We start from the raw sequence: 17,105 nt of genomic DNA on the forward strand, positions 1-17,105 counted from the left end.
TAATCACAGACGCAGAGGACCCTTCACAACCTCTCAAGATCTGTGCACTAATGCTGCGAGCCCCCCGTACCACACATCACCCCACTGCATAATCACAGACGCAGAGGACCCTTCACAACCTCTCAAGATCTGTGCACTAATGCTGCGAGCCCCCCGTACCACACATCACCCCACTGCATAATCACAGACGCAGAGGACCCTTCACAACCTCTCAAGATCTGTGCACTAATGCTGCGAGCCCCCCGTACTACACATCACCCCACTGCATAATCACAGACGCAGAGGACCCTTCACAACCTCTCAAGATCTGTGCACTAATGCTGCGAGCCCCCCGTACCACACATCACCCCACTGTATAATCACAGACGCAGAGGACCCTTCACAACCTCTCAAGATCTGTGCACTAATGCTGCGAGCCCCCCGTACTACACATCACCCCACTGCATAATCACAGACGCAGAGGACCCTTCACAACCTCTCAAGATCTGTGCACTAATGCTGCGAGCCCCCCGTACTACACATCACCCCACTGCATAAATCACAGACGCAGAGGACCCTTCACAACCTCTCAAGATCTGTGCACTAATGTCTGACAATCCCCATATTGTGTCTGAGGAAGAAGAAAGTTCAAATAAGCAACGAAAGCCAGGAATAATCCCAGGTAATCCGGGCTGTAATCTGTGCTCCAGAGAACGGAACAATGAGCATATAAAAACTGCAACAATGTATCATAAAACGATGGGGAACTGCAACGACTAATCACCTGCACAGAGAACAGCGAGTGCAGCTCTGGAGTATAATACAGGAGGTAACTCCGGATCAGTAATGTAATGTATGTACACAGTGACTGCACCAGCAGAATAGTGAGTGCAGCTCTGGAGTGTAATACAGGAGGTAATGCAGGATCAGTAATGTAATGTATGTATACAGTGATTGTACCAGCAGAATAGCGAGTGCAGCTCTGGAGTATAATACAGGAGGTAAATCAGGAGCAGTAATGTAATGTATGTACACAGTAACTGCACCAGCAGAATAGTGAGTGCAGCTCTGGAGTATAATACAGGAGGTAACTCAGGATCAGTAATGTAATGTATGTATACAGTGATTGTACCAGCAGAATAGTGAGCGCAGCTCTGGAGTATAATACAGGAGGTAATGCAGGATCATTAATGTAATGTATGTACACAGTGACTGCACCAGCAGAATAGTGAGTGCAGCTCTGGAGTATAATACAGGAGGTAAATCAGGAGCAGTAATGTAATGTATGTACACAGTGACTGCACCAGCAGAATAGTGAGTGCAGCCCTGGAGTATAATACAGGAGGTAACTCAGGATCAGTAATGTAATGTATTACACAGTGACTGCACCAGCAGAATAGTGAGTGCAGCTCTGGAGTATAATACATTACTGATCCTGAGTTACCTCCTGTATTATACTCCAGAGCTGCACTCACTATTCTGTTGGTGCAGTCACTGTGTACATACATTACTGATCCTGAGTTACCTCCTGTATTAAACTCCAGAGCTGCACTCACTATTCTGCTGGTGCAGTCACTGTGTACATACATTACTGATCCTGAGTTACCTCCTGTATGTACACAGTGACTGCACCAGCAGAATAGTGAGTGCAGCTCTGGAGTATAATACAGGGGGTAACTCAGGATCAGTAATGTAATGTATGTACACAGTGACTGCACCAGCAGAATAGTGAGTGCAGCTCTGGAGTATAATACAGGAGGTAACTCAGGATCAGTAATGTAATGTATGTACACAGTGACTGCACCAGCAGAATAATGAGTGCAGCTCTGGAGTATAATACAGGGGGTAACTCAGGATCAGTAATGTAATGTATGTACACAGTGACTGCACCAGCAGAATAATGAGTGCAGCTCTGGAGTATAATACAGGAGGTAACTCAGGATCAGTAATGTATGTACACAGTGACTGCACCAGCAGAATAGTGAGTGCAGCTCTGGAGTATAATACAGGAGGTAACTCAGGATCAGTAATGTAATGTATGTACACAATGACTGCACCAGCAGAATAATGAGTGCAGCTCTGGAGTATAATACAGGGGGTAACTCAGGATCAGTAATGTATGTACACAGTGACTGCACCAGCAGCATAATGAGTGCAGCTCTGGAGTATAATACAGGAGGTAACTCAGGATCAGTAATGTATGTACACAGTGACTGCACCAGCAGAATAGTGAGTGCAGCTCTGGAGTATAATACAGGAGGTAACTCAGGGTCAGTAATGTAATGTATGTACACAGTAACTGCACTGTAATGTTTACAGAATACTTCCATATGTAAACAGGTGCTGAAATATGGTCATACCCTTTAAATAGGTTTCATTAGTATAACCCCAGTGATCAGCTTGTGGCAGACATTATGCACATTAGGAGGGGCAGAGGGTCCCAGTGTTGGATATGATGCAGCAGTTACCTGTACTCGCTGCGCTCCTCCGGCTTCACCACCGGCCAGTCCTTCTTCAGGTATTGGCTCGCGAGCTTCTGGATCGTCTGTGGACACCAAAACACAAATGGTAAGAAAACTGCAGTCTGCAATAAAACAAATTACTCCAAAGAAAAGACGTTTCATGATAAGAAGCCGGTGCTTACCCAAAAATAAAAAAAAAAGTATATAAAACACTTTTTTTTATTTAATTAAAAAAAATAAAAAACCCTTTTCCCTGCATTTAACCCCTCGTCTCCCTCTTGTCAGCAGCAGTTTATACATCTGTACTCATTGTCTATCTGGGCACATGCATTGCTGGTTATTGACCCTTGGTTAATGAGCCCTATTTAATATTTTCTAATTAAATGTTTCTTTATTTTTCTTATTACAGCTTCATATTGGGCCATTTTGGAATATTATTCAATGGGCATGGAGGTCTTAGATTTAAGTCACAGTTTTTTCTAGTTCTTACCTAGTATATAACACATCACCATGCATCAATGGCCCCTTCGCCCAACGACCGGCAGCGATGGCCCCTTCGCCCAACGACCGGCAGCGATGGCCCCTTCGCCCAACGACCGGCAGCAATGGCCCCTTCGCCCAACGACCGGCAGCAATGGCCCCTTCGCCCAACGACCGGCAGCAATGGCCCCTTCGCCCAACGACCGGCAGCGATGGCCCCTTCGCCCAACGACCGGCAGCGATGGCCCCTTCGCCCAACGACCGGCAGCGATGGCCCCTTCGCCCAACGACCGGCAGCGATGGCCCCTTCGCCCAACGACCGGCAGCGATGGCCCCTTCGCCCAACGACCACAACAGCTTTGCAGTCAGTATCACACAGGATAATATTGTTGAAGGGGTCTAATCCTGTCCCAACCTTACATATTCTGAGAACACTGAGGGAATGATAGAAGATCGGGGATGTGACTATCTGATATAAAGGGATGGTAAAATATCCTGCCGGCCCAGACCATCCGGCGAGGTCAGCAGCCACATGGCCACACCGGCCAGGACACCGGACAAAGCAAACACCACCCAGGCAGAAAGACTGGATCCAGGACACTAAGGTGTATGAACAGTAAGGAAAGGCCCAGGCGGCAGCTCTGGGGGCCACAAGGAGGAGGCTCCGCTCCACCCAAAGAGGAAACACCGGGTCATTCATCAAACCATTGTCATAGGTGTCACAGCTCCTCACCCGTATTTACAGAACACTTTGTACATCAAGTACTAAAGAATGTCTACTCCAGTCACAACCAAAGCTGCAAATATATCTCCCCCAGCTGTGATACTGCTGCACTAAGCAGAAAAGATACTGAACCAGCAATGGAGACATGGGAGGGAAGGACCGCAAGCAGGAGAAAGCAGCTCTGGATATGACTGGAGGAACAAAAACGAAAACACCGCCAGAAATAATAATAATATTATATTATTATTATTATTATTAATATACAGTAATCACACATGCACAAGCACATATACTAAATATACACAGAGGTGCATACACATATATACAGGAACATACACAGGCACATATACTACGGTATATACACACATCCTGTATGTAAAAGACAAGAAATTAATTTACAGAGTAGGGAAGGATCTGAATATAAAAGGACCTAAGAAAATCTAAGGTATGAAAAAATATAAAAAGTAAAAATTTTTATGCCATTATAAAAAAAAAAAAAAAAAAACGTTGAAATTTTTTTTTAAAAAGGCAAAAGTTATACAGAAAAATAATCTAAAATATGGGAAATAAAATATAAAAATTTGATACAAAATTACATAGAAAATTGGATAAAATAAATAAAATATATGAAAAAAAAACCCAAAAAACAACAACTAGAAAATAAATAAATAAATGACATTTATCAAAATATCCAAATCCTAACTAATCTTTAATATGATAGAACCTATCCCTAGGAATATAGGAATCTGAAAATGTATCTTATTGTAGCCTTCTAGATCTCCAGGTTGGCAGTTGGGGCTCCACTGATAAATCTACGACACTGATTTATTAACAAATATTTGCCCCCTAATAAAAACAAACACAGGACATCCTTTTATTCCGAGCAGCTGTACCCAGGGCTGGCGCTGCCCAGGAATGTCCCCCCTTACATCACCCCTGTGATTTCACAGTGGGAGTTAGATGCCTTCTGGGCTATAAAGAGCTTACATGACAAGTAATGACTAGAGAAGACGTTTATGGGAATGATCCGGGGAACCTAACAACAACTATTGACTGGTGTTCCCAGGCCCTGAGGCGCAAAATTACATTACTCAACAGATGGGCACCCACACCCCCTATAAATTACAGACGGCTTCCAATGTGAGGCACAAGATTTAAAACAATCCTTCAGATCGAATTTAATCAGATTCGATAAAGAGATCCAATAATAAATATATTTTCCTCAATTTACAGAATTTCCACTGATATAGCTTAAAAAAAATCTGATTAATAAGGCAGAGAAAAATCTTATAAATAAGGACAAAAGAAATCTGATTAATGAGCAGATGATTTAGACAGAAAGAAATCTAGTTAAGGCAAACAAAAATCTGATAAAAATGGAAAAAAAACCTGATAGATAGGGCGGAGAGAAATCTGAATAATAAGGCAGCGAAATCTGAATAATAAGGCAAAGAGAAATCTGAAGAATAAGGCAGAGAGAAATCTGAATAATAAGGCAGAGAGAAATCTGAATAATAAGGCAGAGAGAAATCTGAATAATAAGGCGGAGAGAAATCTGAATAATAAGGCGGAGAGAAATCTGAATAATAGGGCGGAGAGAAATCTGAATAATAAGGCAGAGCGAAATCTGAATAATAAGGCAGAGAGAAATCTAAATAATAGGGCGGAGAGAGATCGGAATAATAAGGCAGAGCGAAATCTGAATAATAGGGCGGAGAGAAATCTGAATAATAAGGCAGCGAAATCTGAATAATAAGGCGGAGAGAAATCTGAATAATAAGGCAGAGAGAAATCTAAATAATAGGGCGGAGAGAAATCTGAATAATAAGGCAGAGAGAAATCTGAATAATAAGGCAGAGAGAAATCTAAATAATAGGGCGGAGAGAGATCTGAATAATAGGGCGGAGAGAGATCTGAATAATAGGGCGGAGAGAAATCTGAATAATAGGGCGGAGAGAGATCTGAATAATAGGGCGGAGAGAAATCTGAATAATAGGGCGGAGAGAAATCTGAATAATAAGGCAGAGAGAAATCTGAATAATAAGGCGGAGAGAGATCTGAATAATAGGGCGGAGAGAGATCTGAATAATAAGGCGGAGAGAGATCTGAATAATAGGGCGGAGAGAGATCTGAATAATAGGGCGTAGGGAGATCTGAATAATAAGGCAGAGAGAAATCTGAATAATAGGGCGGAGAGAAATGAAATTAATAAGGCAGAGAGAAATCTGGATAATAAGGCGGAGAGAAATCTGAATAATAGGGCGGAGAGAAATGAAATTAATAAGGCAGAGGGAAATCTGAATAATAAGGCGGAGAGAAATCTGAATGATAGGGCGGAGAGAAATGAAATTAATAAGGCAGAGAGAAATCTGAATAATAAGGCAGAGAGAAATCTGAATAATAGGGCGGAGAGAAATGAAATTAATAAGGCAGAGGGAAATCTGAATAATAAGGCGGAGAGAAATCTGAATGATAAGGCAGAGAAATCTGAATAATAGGGCAGAGAGAAATCTGAATAATAAGGCAGAAAGGAATCTGAATAATAAGGCAGAGAAATCTGAATAATAAGGCAGAAAGGAATCTGAATAATAAGGCAGAAAGGAATCTGAATAATAAGGCAGAAAGGAATCTGACTATAAGCAGAGAAAAATCAGACTAACAATGGAGAAATCTGAATAATAACGCAGAGAGATCTAATAAGATAGAAAGATTTCTGCTAAATAAGGTAGAGAGAAATATGTTTAAATAATTCTGATTAATAAGGCAGGGAAAAATCTGATTAATATGGCTGAGCGAAAGAGCCGCATGATATCCGGGATCTTCCATGAAGCTTTACCTCTATATTATCCGTTGTATATTGGCAATTGAACCTTAAACCAAATGAATTAGGACAGACTAATAATAGTGCTTTCTAATAATTGTAATAAAATACTTGGTAATTCAGTTGCTGGAGATTCACTGCCTGACAACCACGGATACAGCTGCTGAATGCAGACTTGGAGTGTCCCATAGGTGGAAAGCAGCTTTATGCAACCAGGATTGGTCATTCCCAATCTCATATGGCTTTATTAATTAGATTTTTTTTTTTTTTTAGAAATCCTACAATGGTGTGACTAGGGATTGTGTTTCCTGACAACCCCAACATACAGACTGTCAGACTCGTGAGGGATTCATTGCCTGGCGGCTATAAACTGGACACGGATTTGGCACATTTGTGCACTAACAAAACACAGAGGAAATAATATCGAGGGGTCAATCACCATCATGATAGCTTTAGTAATTAGATTTTTCCCTGAAAAATAAAATCATCCATTGTAGAGACAAAATTCCTCTCTCCTCGCTGAAGATCTATGGTTTCGCCCCATGTAGAGGTGGTTGTGGCCATAACGCTCTAATAAATGGACGCAGCTTCTGTTATATATGAACATGAAAACTACAAGAAATGCAAAAAAAAAAAAGGGTAGAATGTTCCATCATTGATTTGGCGAAATGTACTAACCGCGTGCGTAAGTAATAATGTGCTGACGGTGCTGGAGGGCGACTGTGCGGGAGTCCAAGGGCAGAGGTCACGTCATTCCTAGGAAGAAGGACGTAGGAAGCTCTTGTGACAGTAATTATAGATATATAGCAACAACGAAGTCACAGAGTACAAAGTCTAAAAGAAGAAACTCCGCTGATTTATAGATCAGGACTGCAAATAAAGAGACACATTATCAGGTTACTGGATTGTCATTTTTTATGTCCATGTGTTGCTTTTTGAACTCCATCTAGATGTCATCAGTTCTTCTCCTGGATCCTCCAGCCTCTCCGGACATTAGACCTCGTTCAGACAATCCGTTTTTTGTTCAATTAATTATCAAAAATGTTTATGGGCGAGAGTTGCTCATTAAACTCATTGGGTGCATTAAATAAAAAAAAATGATAGAGGCAACGGGTAGTCATTGAATACTGAGGATGGAGGAGACGGGCGGTCACTGAATACTGAGGATGGAGGAGACGGGCGGTCACTGAATACAGAGGAGAAGGGCAGTCACTGAATACTGAGGACGGAGGAGACGGGCGGTCACTGAATACTGAGGACGGAGGAGACGGGCGGTCACTGAATACTGAGGATGGAGGAGACGGGAGGTCACTGAATACTGAGGATGGAGGAGACGGGAGGTCACTGAATACAGAGGATAGAGGAGACGGGCAGTCACTGAATACAGACGATGGAGGAGACGGGCGGTCACCGAATACTGAGGATGGAGGAGACGGGCAGTCACTGAATACTGACGATGGAGGAGACGGGCAGTCACTGAATACTGAGGATGGAGGAGACGGGCAGTCACTGAATACAGACGATGGAGGAGACGGGCGGCACAGGGTTGGTGCCTCAGGATTGGAGGATTGCTGATGTGGTACCGATATTTAAGAAAGGTAAGAGGGTAGATCCAGGCAACTACCGTCCAGTAAGCCTGACACCAGTAGTATGCAAAGTTTTTGAGGGCATTTTAAGGGATGACATGCAAAAATATATTGCAGAAAATAATATAATAACTGACAAACAGCATGGATTCATGAAAGATAAGTCGTGTCTAACCAACCTGTTGGGGTTCTATGAGGGGTAAGTTCAAACCTGGATATTGGTAATGCAGCTGATGGGATTTATTTGGACTTTGCAAAGGCATTTGATACTGTACCACATAATAGCCTTATACTAAAGCTCCAGAAGCAAGGACTAGGGGACACAATATGCAACTGGGTAAGGAATTGGCTAAAAGATAGGAAACAAAGAGTAGTCATAAATGGTACATTCTCTAAATGGGCTATAGTCAGCAGTGGGGGCCGCAGGGATCTGTACTGGGAGCAGTGGGTGCCGCAAGGATCTGTACTGGGAGCAGTGGGTGCCGCAAGGATCTGTACTGGGAGCAGTGGGGGCCGCAGGGATCTGTACTGGGAGCAGTGGGTGCCGCAAGGATCTGTACTGGGAGCAGTGGGGGCCGCAGGGATCTGTGCTTGGACCGATTCTTTTTACTCTCTTTATTAATGACCTTGTGGATGGGATTGATAGTACAGTGTCAGTCTTTGCCGATGACACCAAACTATGTAGGATATTAAAAACTGACCTGGATACTACAATATTACAAAAAGATAGATGTCAGAATGGGCAGATACTTGGCAAATGAGATTTAATGTTGATAAATGTAAAGTAATGCACCTAGGACGGAGTAATCCTATAGCTGCGTATACATTAAATGGAAGTAAACTCGGGACTACAGAACAGGAGAAGGACTTGGGTATTCTCATTACAAATAAGCTGAGCAGCAGCACTCAATGTCAAGCAGCAGCTGCTAAAGCAAACAAGATTCTAGGGTATAAAAAGAGAGATTAGATCCCGTGATCCCAACGTATTGTTACCCCTCTATAAATCACTTGTAAGGCCACATCTGGAATACGGGATCCAGTTTTGGGCTCCACATTTTAAAAAGGATATTCAGAAGTTAGAGTCAGTTCAAAGGCGGGCAACTAGACTACTACAAGGAATGGAGGCCGCCCATATGATGAGTAATGGAGGCCGCCCGTATGATGAGTAATGGAGGCCGCCCGTATGATGAGGAATGGAGGCCGCCCGTATGATGAGGAATGGAGGCCGCCCGTATGATGAGGAATGGAGGCCGCCCGTATGATGAGTAATGGAGGCCGCCCGTATGATGACAGGTTGGAAAAGTTAGATCTGTTTAGCTTAGAAAAAAGACGTCTCAGAGGAGATCTCATTTATATGTATAAATACATGTGTGGTCAATATAAAGGACTGGCACATGACTTATTTCTTCCAAAGACAGTACTAAGGACCAGGGGACACTCACTGCGAGTGGAAGAAAAGCGATTCCGACACCTAAATAGGAAAGGGTTCTTTACAGTTAGAGCGGTCAGACTGTGGAATGCCGACCACAAGAGGTAGTAATGGCAGATACTATAACAGCTTTTATAATCAGGGCTGGATGATTTCCTCAGTACAAAACATTGTTGGTTATAAATGACTTAGTGACTAAATGTAGAACTGGTGGAAGAAGGTTGAACTAGATGGACCTAGGTCTTTTTTCAACCTAAGTAACTATGTAATACTGAGGATGGAGGAGACGGGCGGTCACTGAATACAGAGGATGGAGGAGACGGGCAGTCACTGAATACAGAGGATGGAGGAGACGGGCAGTCACTGAATACAGAGGATGGAGGAGACGGGCAGTCACTGAATACTGAGGATGGAGGAGACAGGCGGTCACTGAATACTGAGGATGGAGGAGACGGGCAGTCACTGAATACAGAGGATGGAGGAGACGGGCAGTCACTGAATACTGAGGATGGAGGAGACAGGCGGTCACTGAATACTGAGGATGGAGGAGACAGGCGGTCACCAAATATGGAGGATGGAGCAGACAGGCGGTCACCAAATACGGAGGACTGAGGAGAAGGGCAGTCACTGAATACTGAGGAGACGGGCGGTCACTGAATACGGAGGACGGAGGAGACGGGCGGTCACTGAATACTGAGGACGGAGGAGACGGGCGGTCACTGAATACTGAGGACGGAGGAGACGGGCGGTCAGTGAATACTGAGGACGGAGGAGACGGCAGTCACTGAATACTGAGGAGAAGGGCAGTCACTTAATACTGAGGACGGAGGAGAGGAGCGATCACCGAATACAGAGGACGGAGACGGGCGGTCACGGAATACAGAGGACGGAGGAGACGGGCGGTCACCGAATACTGAGGACGGAGGAGACGGGCGGTCACCGAATACTGAGGACGGAGGAGACGGGCGGTCACCGAATACTGAGGACGGAGGAGACGGGCGGTCACCGAATACCAAAGGTTGTAAATTGATAAAAATAACTATTGACATTTCTATTTTTGGCTGCTTCTTAATTTGCAGCATTTGTTCTATACCTGCCTATGTATTTTTGCACTTTATATATTATTTCTCTTTATCTTTTTGTATTAATGAGATCCCGGATGAATAGATGGGGATTTATTATTTCGGACGTTCCTCCTCCTCCTCCTCATTTGTATCCAGACTGTGACACAAGCTGCGCCATAATTATCAGCTTCTTGTCTTTGTGGAGGGAACAAACGACAGCGGACAATCTCCAGATATAATTAATAGATCATTATAAGCAGACGACCATGAAAGTGACATGTTTTCACCCCCCCCCTGCGTGCCCACCCCTCTAATTCATATTCAGGAGGATGGGAGGACAACAAAGAGCCCATGAGCGGTCGTGTGCATTCCTACAGGGGGAGAGCGAAGAGAGGGGTGCGGGGGTGAACCCCAAATTAGGGAAGTCCACGAACCACTTAGGAAAAACATGTCAAGTTTACCATGACCTTGGAAATTGCAAAAAAAAAAAAAACAAACTGCAGCACATCTGCATTGTGTGAACACGGCCTTGTTTCCTATGAAGAATTTTATCGCACGTGAACAGATACACTGTAGGAAAAGAAGGCGAAAAATGAGGAATTGGAATCATTTTTTTTTTTTTTTTTTGCAATCACAGTCCAGAAAGGTTGGAGGGTGCAGAAAACCCAATGTCTTCCCGCATCGCCCCCCATAGATTACGGAGAACCTGATCTCTGATGACCCCGAGCCAGTAAATCGGTGAGCATCGCCGTGCAGCATCTAAGAGGTTAATATGAGGATTCACAAGGATAACGCTGACACAGAAACCCGGATAAAATCACACAGTCAGGGGATCATTTGTTCCGGCCAGGTGGCCGCTCTGCCCGTCCATGATGCCGTCGTCCAAAGCACGCCCACCGCGCTCCTAAATACGATTATGTTAATGCCTGGTGTTTCCTGCCAGATTCCCAGGAACCGATGAACGAATGAAGATCCGAGTGTCCGAAAAGAGAGGAGAAGCCCTGAAATCACGGATTTTATCCATGGGACGGCTATAAAATCCAGAAAAAAATAACATTAAATGGGAGATTCTCTGTTAGGCTGCTTTCACACATCAGTTTTTTGGCATCAGGCACAATCCAGAAAAAAACGGATAAAACGGATCCGGCGCCAGATCAGTTTTATCCCCATTGATTTGTATTAGCGCCGGATTGTGCTGGATGGCCTTGCGTTGCATCCGGCTTTTGCTGGATCCGGCGTAATTGGTTAATGTGGCGGCCAGATGGAACGTCTCTTGTAACGTTTTTTGTCTCTGACAAAAACCGCATTGCGCCGAATCCAGCACGATACGGCGTGATTCACAATGGAAGCCTATGGACGAATCCGTTTTTTGCCGCATTATGCCGGATCCAATGTCCATTGTAAATCACGCCGTATCGTGCTGGATTCGGCGCAATGCGGTTTTTTAAACTGAGCATGCTCCAATTTATTGTAAAAAAAAGGGATCCAGCAAAAAAAAAAAAAATGGATGAAACAGATGCAAAAACAGATGCGCCAAAAAGAAGGATCCGCCACATTCGTTTTTGCATATTCTGCGCCGGATCCGTTGCATCAGGCGCAAGCCGGATTGTGCCTGATGCCAAAAAACTGATGTGTGAAAGTCTTTCACACATCCGGTTTGAGCCCTGCGGCTCAATCCGGCTGTGAAAACTATGCAACGGATGCGGTGAAAACACCGCATCCTTTGCATACGTTTTTACATGCGGCCGGTCCGTTTTTTTCCGGTTGCGGCATGCTACTGAGCATGCGCAGTGGAAAATACCGCATGCGGCGACCGGATGCGGTTTTTTCCGCATCGCGCCGCATCCGGCCTCCATAGGGATGCATTGAAAAATGCGCCGCAGCGGCCGGATGCGGCGCGATGCGGTGTTTTTTGCCGGAGCAAAAAACGTTGCAGGGTACGTTCGATCCGGCCGCCGCATCGGCTAAATCTGCCGCATGCGGCAAAAACCGGACCGAACGCAAGCCCCTACGGCACAATGCGGCACTAATGTAAGTCAATGCAAAAAAAACCGCAATCGGCGTTACAAAAGCCGGTTGCGGTTTTTCTGCAGAACGCCGTATTGTGCCGCAGAGCAAAAATCCGGATGTGTGAAAGTACCCTAAGGCTGCTTTCACACATCAGTTTTTTGGCATTAGGCACGATCTGGCAAAAAAACTGATGCGACGGATCCGGCGAAAAAATTGATCAGTTGCATCAGTTTTTTCCATCAGTTCCTTCAGTTTTTTGATGGATCCGTTAGGATACTGAGCATGCTCAGTTCAAAAAGCGGAATCCGGCGGCCGGATCTGTTTTTTTGCTGTATTACGCCGGCGTCCATAGGCTTCCATTATAAAACACACAGTACGGCGCTGGATCTGGTGAGATACGGTTTTTCGCCGGAGACAAAAAACGTTCCATCCGGCCGCCGGACAAGCAAATTTTGCCGGATCCGGCGAAAGCCAAATGGAACACAAGGCCATCCGGCGCTAATAGAAGTCTATGGGGGAAAAAAATCTGATCCGGCGGCAACAGACGCCAGATGCGTTTTTTCATGTTTTTGCTGGATTGTGCCTGATGGCAAAAAACTAAAGTGTGAAAGCAGTCTTAGGCTGTGTGCCCATGGTGCGTTTTTGATGCATTTTTGTGGTGCAGATTGTGACCCAAATCTGCTTGTCTCTCCATGCCAGAAAAGTGCACGTTGCTTATTTTTTTTTACTTCCAGATTTGGAGCAGAAAATAAACAGCATCATGTCAATTGTTGGTGCATTTTTCACCTCTATTTTGTATCCATTCCACCCATTGACTTCTTAAAAAAAAAAACAAAAAAACGCATGGCCCAAAAATGCACCAAAAATGCATTTGGTGCAAATTTCTTTGCAGCGTGCACACGTAGCCTAATAGAACAGGTTTTTCAGCTGCTCGGGTCGCTTCTTCCTGCACAGTGCAACATAATATCTGAAGAATCCTATATTTGTAAACATTGGGGAAACTGTATGAAGCTGCACAAACCAGAATTCTTTACTTTTCATCCCCACAAGAAACAAACTGTCTTCCGAGACTCGCTCCACATTATTATGTGTTGTAGATACTTTCTGTGCATTGTCCAACAAGGGGGGGAACCTGTTTAATTTAAAGGGACACATCCTAAAATACATCATCAAAACATTGGCGGTGCACAGTTCTGGCACAAAGTAATCCAACTTACTTTCACACATCCGGTTTGAGAAGTGCGGCTCAATCCGGCTGTGAAACCTATGCAACGGATGCGGTGAAAACACCGCATCCTGTGCATAAGTTTTTACATGCGGCCGGTCCGGTTTTTTCCAGTTGCGGCACGCTACTGAGCATGCGCAGTGGAAGAAACCGCATGCGGCGTCCATAGGCATGCATTGAAAAATGCGCCGCAGTGGCCGGATGAGGCGCGATGCATTTTTTTGTCCGGAGCAAAAAACGTTGCAGGCAACGTTCCATCCGGCCGCGGCATCGGCTAAATCTACCGCATGCGGCAAAAACCGGACCGAACGCAAGCCCATGCGGCACAATACGGCACTAATGTAAGTCTATGCAAAAAAACCCGCAACCGGCGGCAAAAAAAAACGGTTGCGGTTTTTCTGCAGAGCGCCGTATTGTGCCGCAGAGCAAAAACCGGATGTGTGAAAGTAGCCGCTAGTTTCACACTTGCGTTGAACGGCATCCGTTGCATTGCGTTGTGTGACGGATGCAACGGATGCTGCAAAACAACGCATTTCGTTTTGTTTTTTTTTGTTTTTTTTACAGTTTTACCGTCGGCAGACTATTGTGAATGATCAGCTGATCGCTAACAGTAGTCCGCCGCCAGGTGATCAGCTGATCACTAACAGTAGCCGGCCGCCAGGTGATCAGCTAATCACTCTCAGTAGCCGGCCGCCGGGTGATCAGCCGATCACTCTCAGTAGACGGCCGCCGGGTGATCAGCTGATCGTTCGGTCGCCGACAATGTGTGCGGGGGGGCGGAGTGCGTTGGGTGGAGCAGAGCAGGGCCATGGCTGAGGACGTCAGTGCCGCGGGGACTGCATCGCTGGGGGACGAGTGAGTGTGTGTGTGTGTGTGTGTGTGTGTGTGCGCGCGCGCATACATACGGAGTGCGGGGAGGGGGCGGAGCCGAGCAGGGAAGTGTCGGGCTCCCGGCACACGTAACCAGGGTTCCTAGGTTACCCGATTTGTACCCTGGTTACGGGTGGAGGGAGCCAGAGAGAGCATGCGCAGTGAAATCCAAAGGATTTCGCTGCTCAAAAAAAGTTACATGCTGCGTTCCTTCCGCCTGACGCAGCGTCAAAATAACGACGCTGCGTCGTCCGGCGGATGCAACGCTGACACTTGCGTTACAGTGCGTCATCCATACAAGTCTATGGAGAATAGCGCAGTGCGTTAGGCTAGTTTCACACTTGCGTTGGACGGGATCCGTAGCATTGCGTTGTGTGACGCATGCAACGGATGCGTTACATATAGTGGCACAACGCATGCTACAGATCGTACAAAATAACGCAATCCGCTGTAGTTTTTTTTCCTTGTCTTTACACATCTGAGCATGCGCAGTTGTGTAAAGACAGCTGCGTTAACGGAATCCGTCAAATGACGCATTCTAACGGAATCCGCCACCATAGGCGTCCATTATAAAAACAACGGACGCCTAACGGATTCCTGCAGGTTGCGTTTTTTTGACACTCCGCCAAGCGCAGAAAAACGTTACATGCTGCATTCCATCCGCCCGACGCAGCGTCAAAATAACGACGCTGCGTCGTCCAGCGGATGCAACGCAGACACTTGCATTACAGTGCGTCGTCCATACAAGTCTATGGAGAATAGCGCAGTGCGTTAACGGACTGCGCTATTCTCCATAGTGACGGACTCCGCTGAATGCAAGTGTGAAACTAGCCTAATAGATATTGATGGGTAGTGAGTATAAAAACAAGTAAATTTGTAATTTATTGCTTAAATTTGAAATATCAACACTTTTGTTTACAGTTTGTTGCCTTGGAGACCGACCACCGCTGCTGTGGAGCTTGTAGGCAAATGTGCTGAATTTGGGTGGAATTAGGAACAAAAGCGATCCTAGCCAACCTAAAAACCATAGAAAAGAGCTTGTAAGCACTACGCAAGATCAGGTTTCCTTCGGTTTTCTCCCACACTCCAAAAAATCATTGTAGCGCCCGGTCTCGGTGCAGCACCCCCACGCGCTCCCTCTCCCGGGCTGTGGCGGGAGTGCCACCCTCCTCACCTGCCCGCCGGCTCCATGTGTCCTGTTTCTGCCCCGGCCATCTCTTGCTTCCAGGTTAAACGCCATCTGAGAGTGCCCATAGGGTGCATGCACAGCCACACCCCCTTTCTTAAAAGGCTAGTGTCCCATTACCTGGAAGTGATCCTTGAGGTCAGCTATTACCCAAAAGGTACTTAAAGCCTGCCTCCCCTTAGGGAAGGCGCCTGAGCAACATTGCCTATAGTTAGTTCGTTGCTATTTCTCAGGTCCTTTGCGTGTTATTGTGTCTGATCTTGCGCCCTTGTGTTTTGTATCAGTGACTCGTTCCTATGTCTCTTTCCAGAGCTTGTTACCATCTCTACCACGTGCTGTCACGTCTGAGCTTATAACTTCGTGCTGCCACGTCCGGTCCATCACTCCAGTGCGGCCACGTCTGAGCCTCTACATCCATGCTGCCACATCCGGTCCGAGCCACCACGCCCGTGCTGCCACGTCTGAGCCTCTACATACATTATTCCGCATCCGAGCCTCCACCTGCGAGCCTCTACCTCCGTGCTGCCATGTCCGGTCCGAGCCACCACTCCTGTGCTGCCACATCTGAGCCTCAACCTCCGTGTTACCACATCTGGTCCGATCCAACCCTCCCGTGCTGCGACGACTGAGCCTCTACCTCCGTGCTGCCATGTCCGGTCCAAGCCACCACTCCCATGCTGCCACATCTGAGCCTCTACCTACATTCTCCCGCGTCCGAGCCTCTACCTCCGTGCTGCCATGTCCGGTCCGAGCCACCACTCCCATGCTGCTACATCTGAGCCTCTACCTACATTCTCCCGCGTCCGAGCCTCTACCTCCGTGCTACCACATCCGGTCCGAGCCACCACTCCAATGGCTGCCACATCTGAGCCTCTCCCTTCATGGTGCCATGTCCGGTCCGAGCCACCATTCCCATGCTGCCACATCTTTACGGGAAATCAGAGACTAAGGCTGCTTTCACACCTCCGGTTTCTGCAATGCGGCACACTCCGGCACTTTGCAGGAAAATCGCAACCGTTTTTTTTTTGCTGCCGGTTGCGTTTTTTCTGCATAGACTTTAATTAGTGCCGCATTGTGCCGCAAGGCCTTGCGTTCGATCCGTTTTTTGCCGCATGCGGCAGATTTAGCTGATGCGGCGGCCGGATGGAACGTTGCCTGGCACGTTTTATCGTGCGGCAAAAAAAACCGCAGCGCGCCGCATTCGGCCGTTGCGGCGCATTTTTCAATGCATGCCTATGGTGGCCGGATGCGGCAAAAATCGCATCCGGC

General features: G+C 46.1%; 1 protein-coding gene across 4 annotated transcripts in view; it reads right to left on the reverse strand.

The window, feature by feature from the left end:
- Nucleotides 1–17,105, reverse strand: part of FCHSD2 (FCH and double SH3 domains 2) — a 142,012-nt gene that overhangs the window by 65,700 nt on the left and 59,207 nt on the right. For all 4 annotated transcript variants that reach the window (XM_075334728.1, XM_075334726.1, XM_075334727.1 and 1 more), the window contains exon 4: nt 2,448–2,524. In XM_075334728.1, coding sequence (XP_075190843.1) covers nt 2,448–2,524 — 77 coding nt within the window. The remainder of the gene's footprint in view (nt 1–2,447; nt 2,525–17,105) is intronic.

Source organism: Anomaloglossus baeobatrachus, chromosome 2 (assembly GCF_048569485.1).
Source record: "Anomaloglossus baeobatrachus isolate aAnoBae1 chromosome 2, aAnoBae1.hap1, whole genome shotgun sequence".
In the NCBI taxonomy this organism is placed as follows: domain Eukaryota; kingdom Metazoa; phylum Chordata; class Amphibia; order Anura; family Aromobatidae; genus Anomaloglossus; species Anomaloglossus baeobatrachus.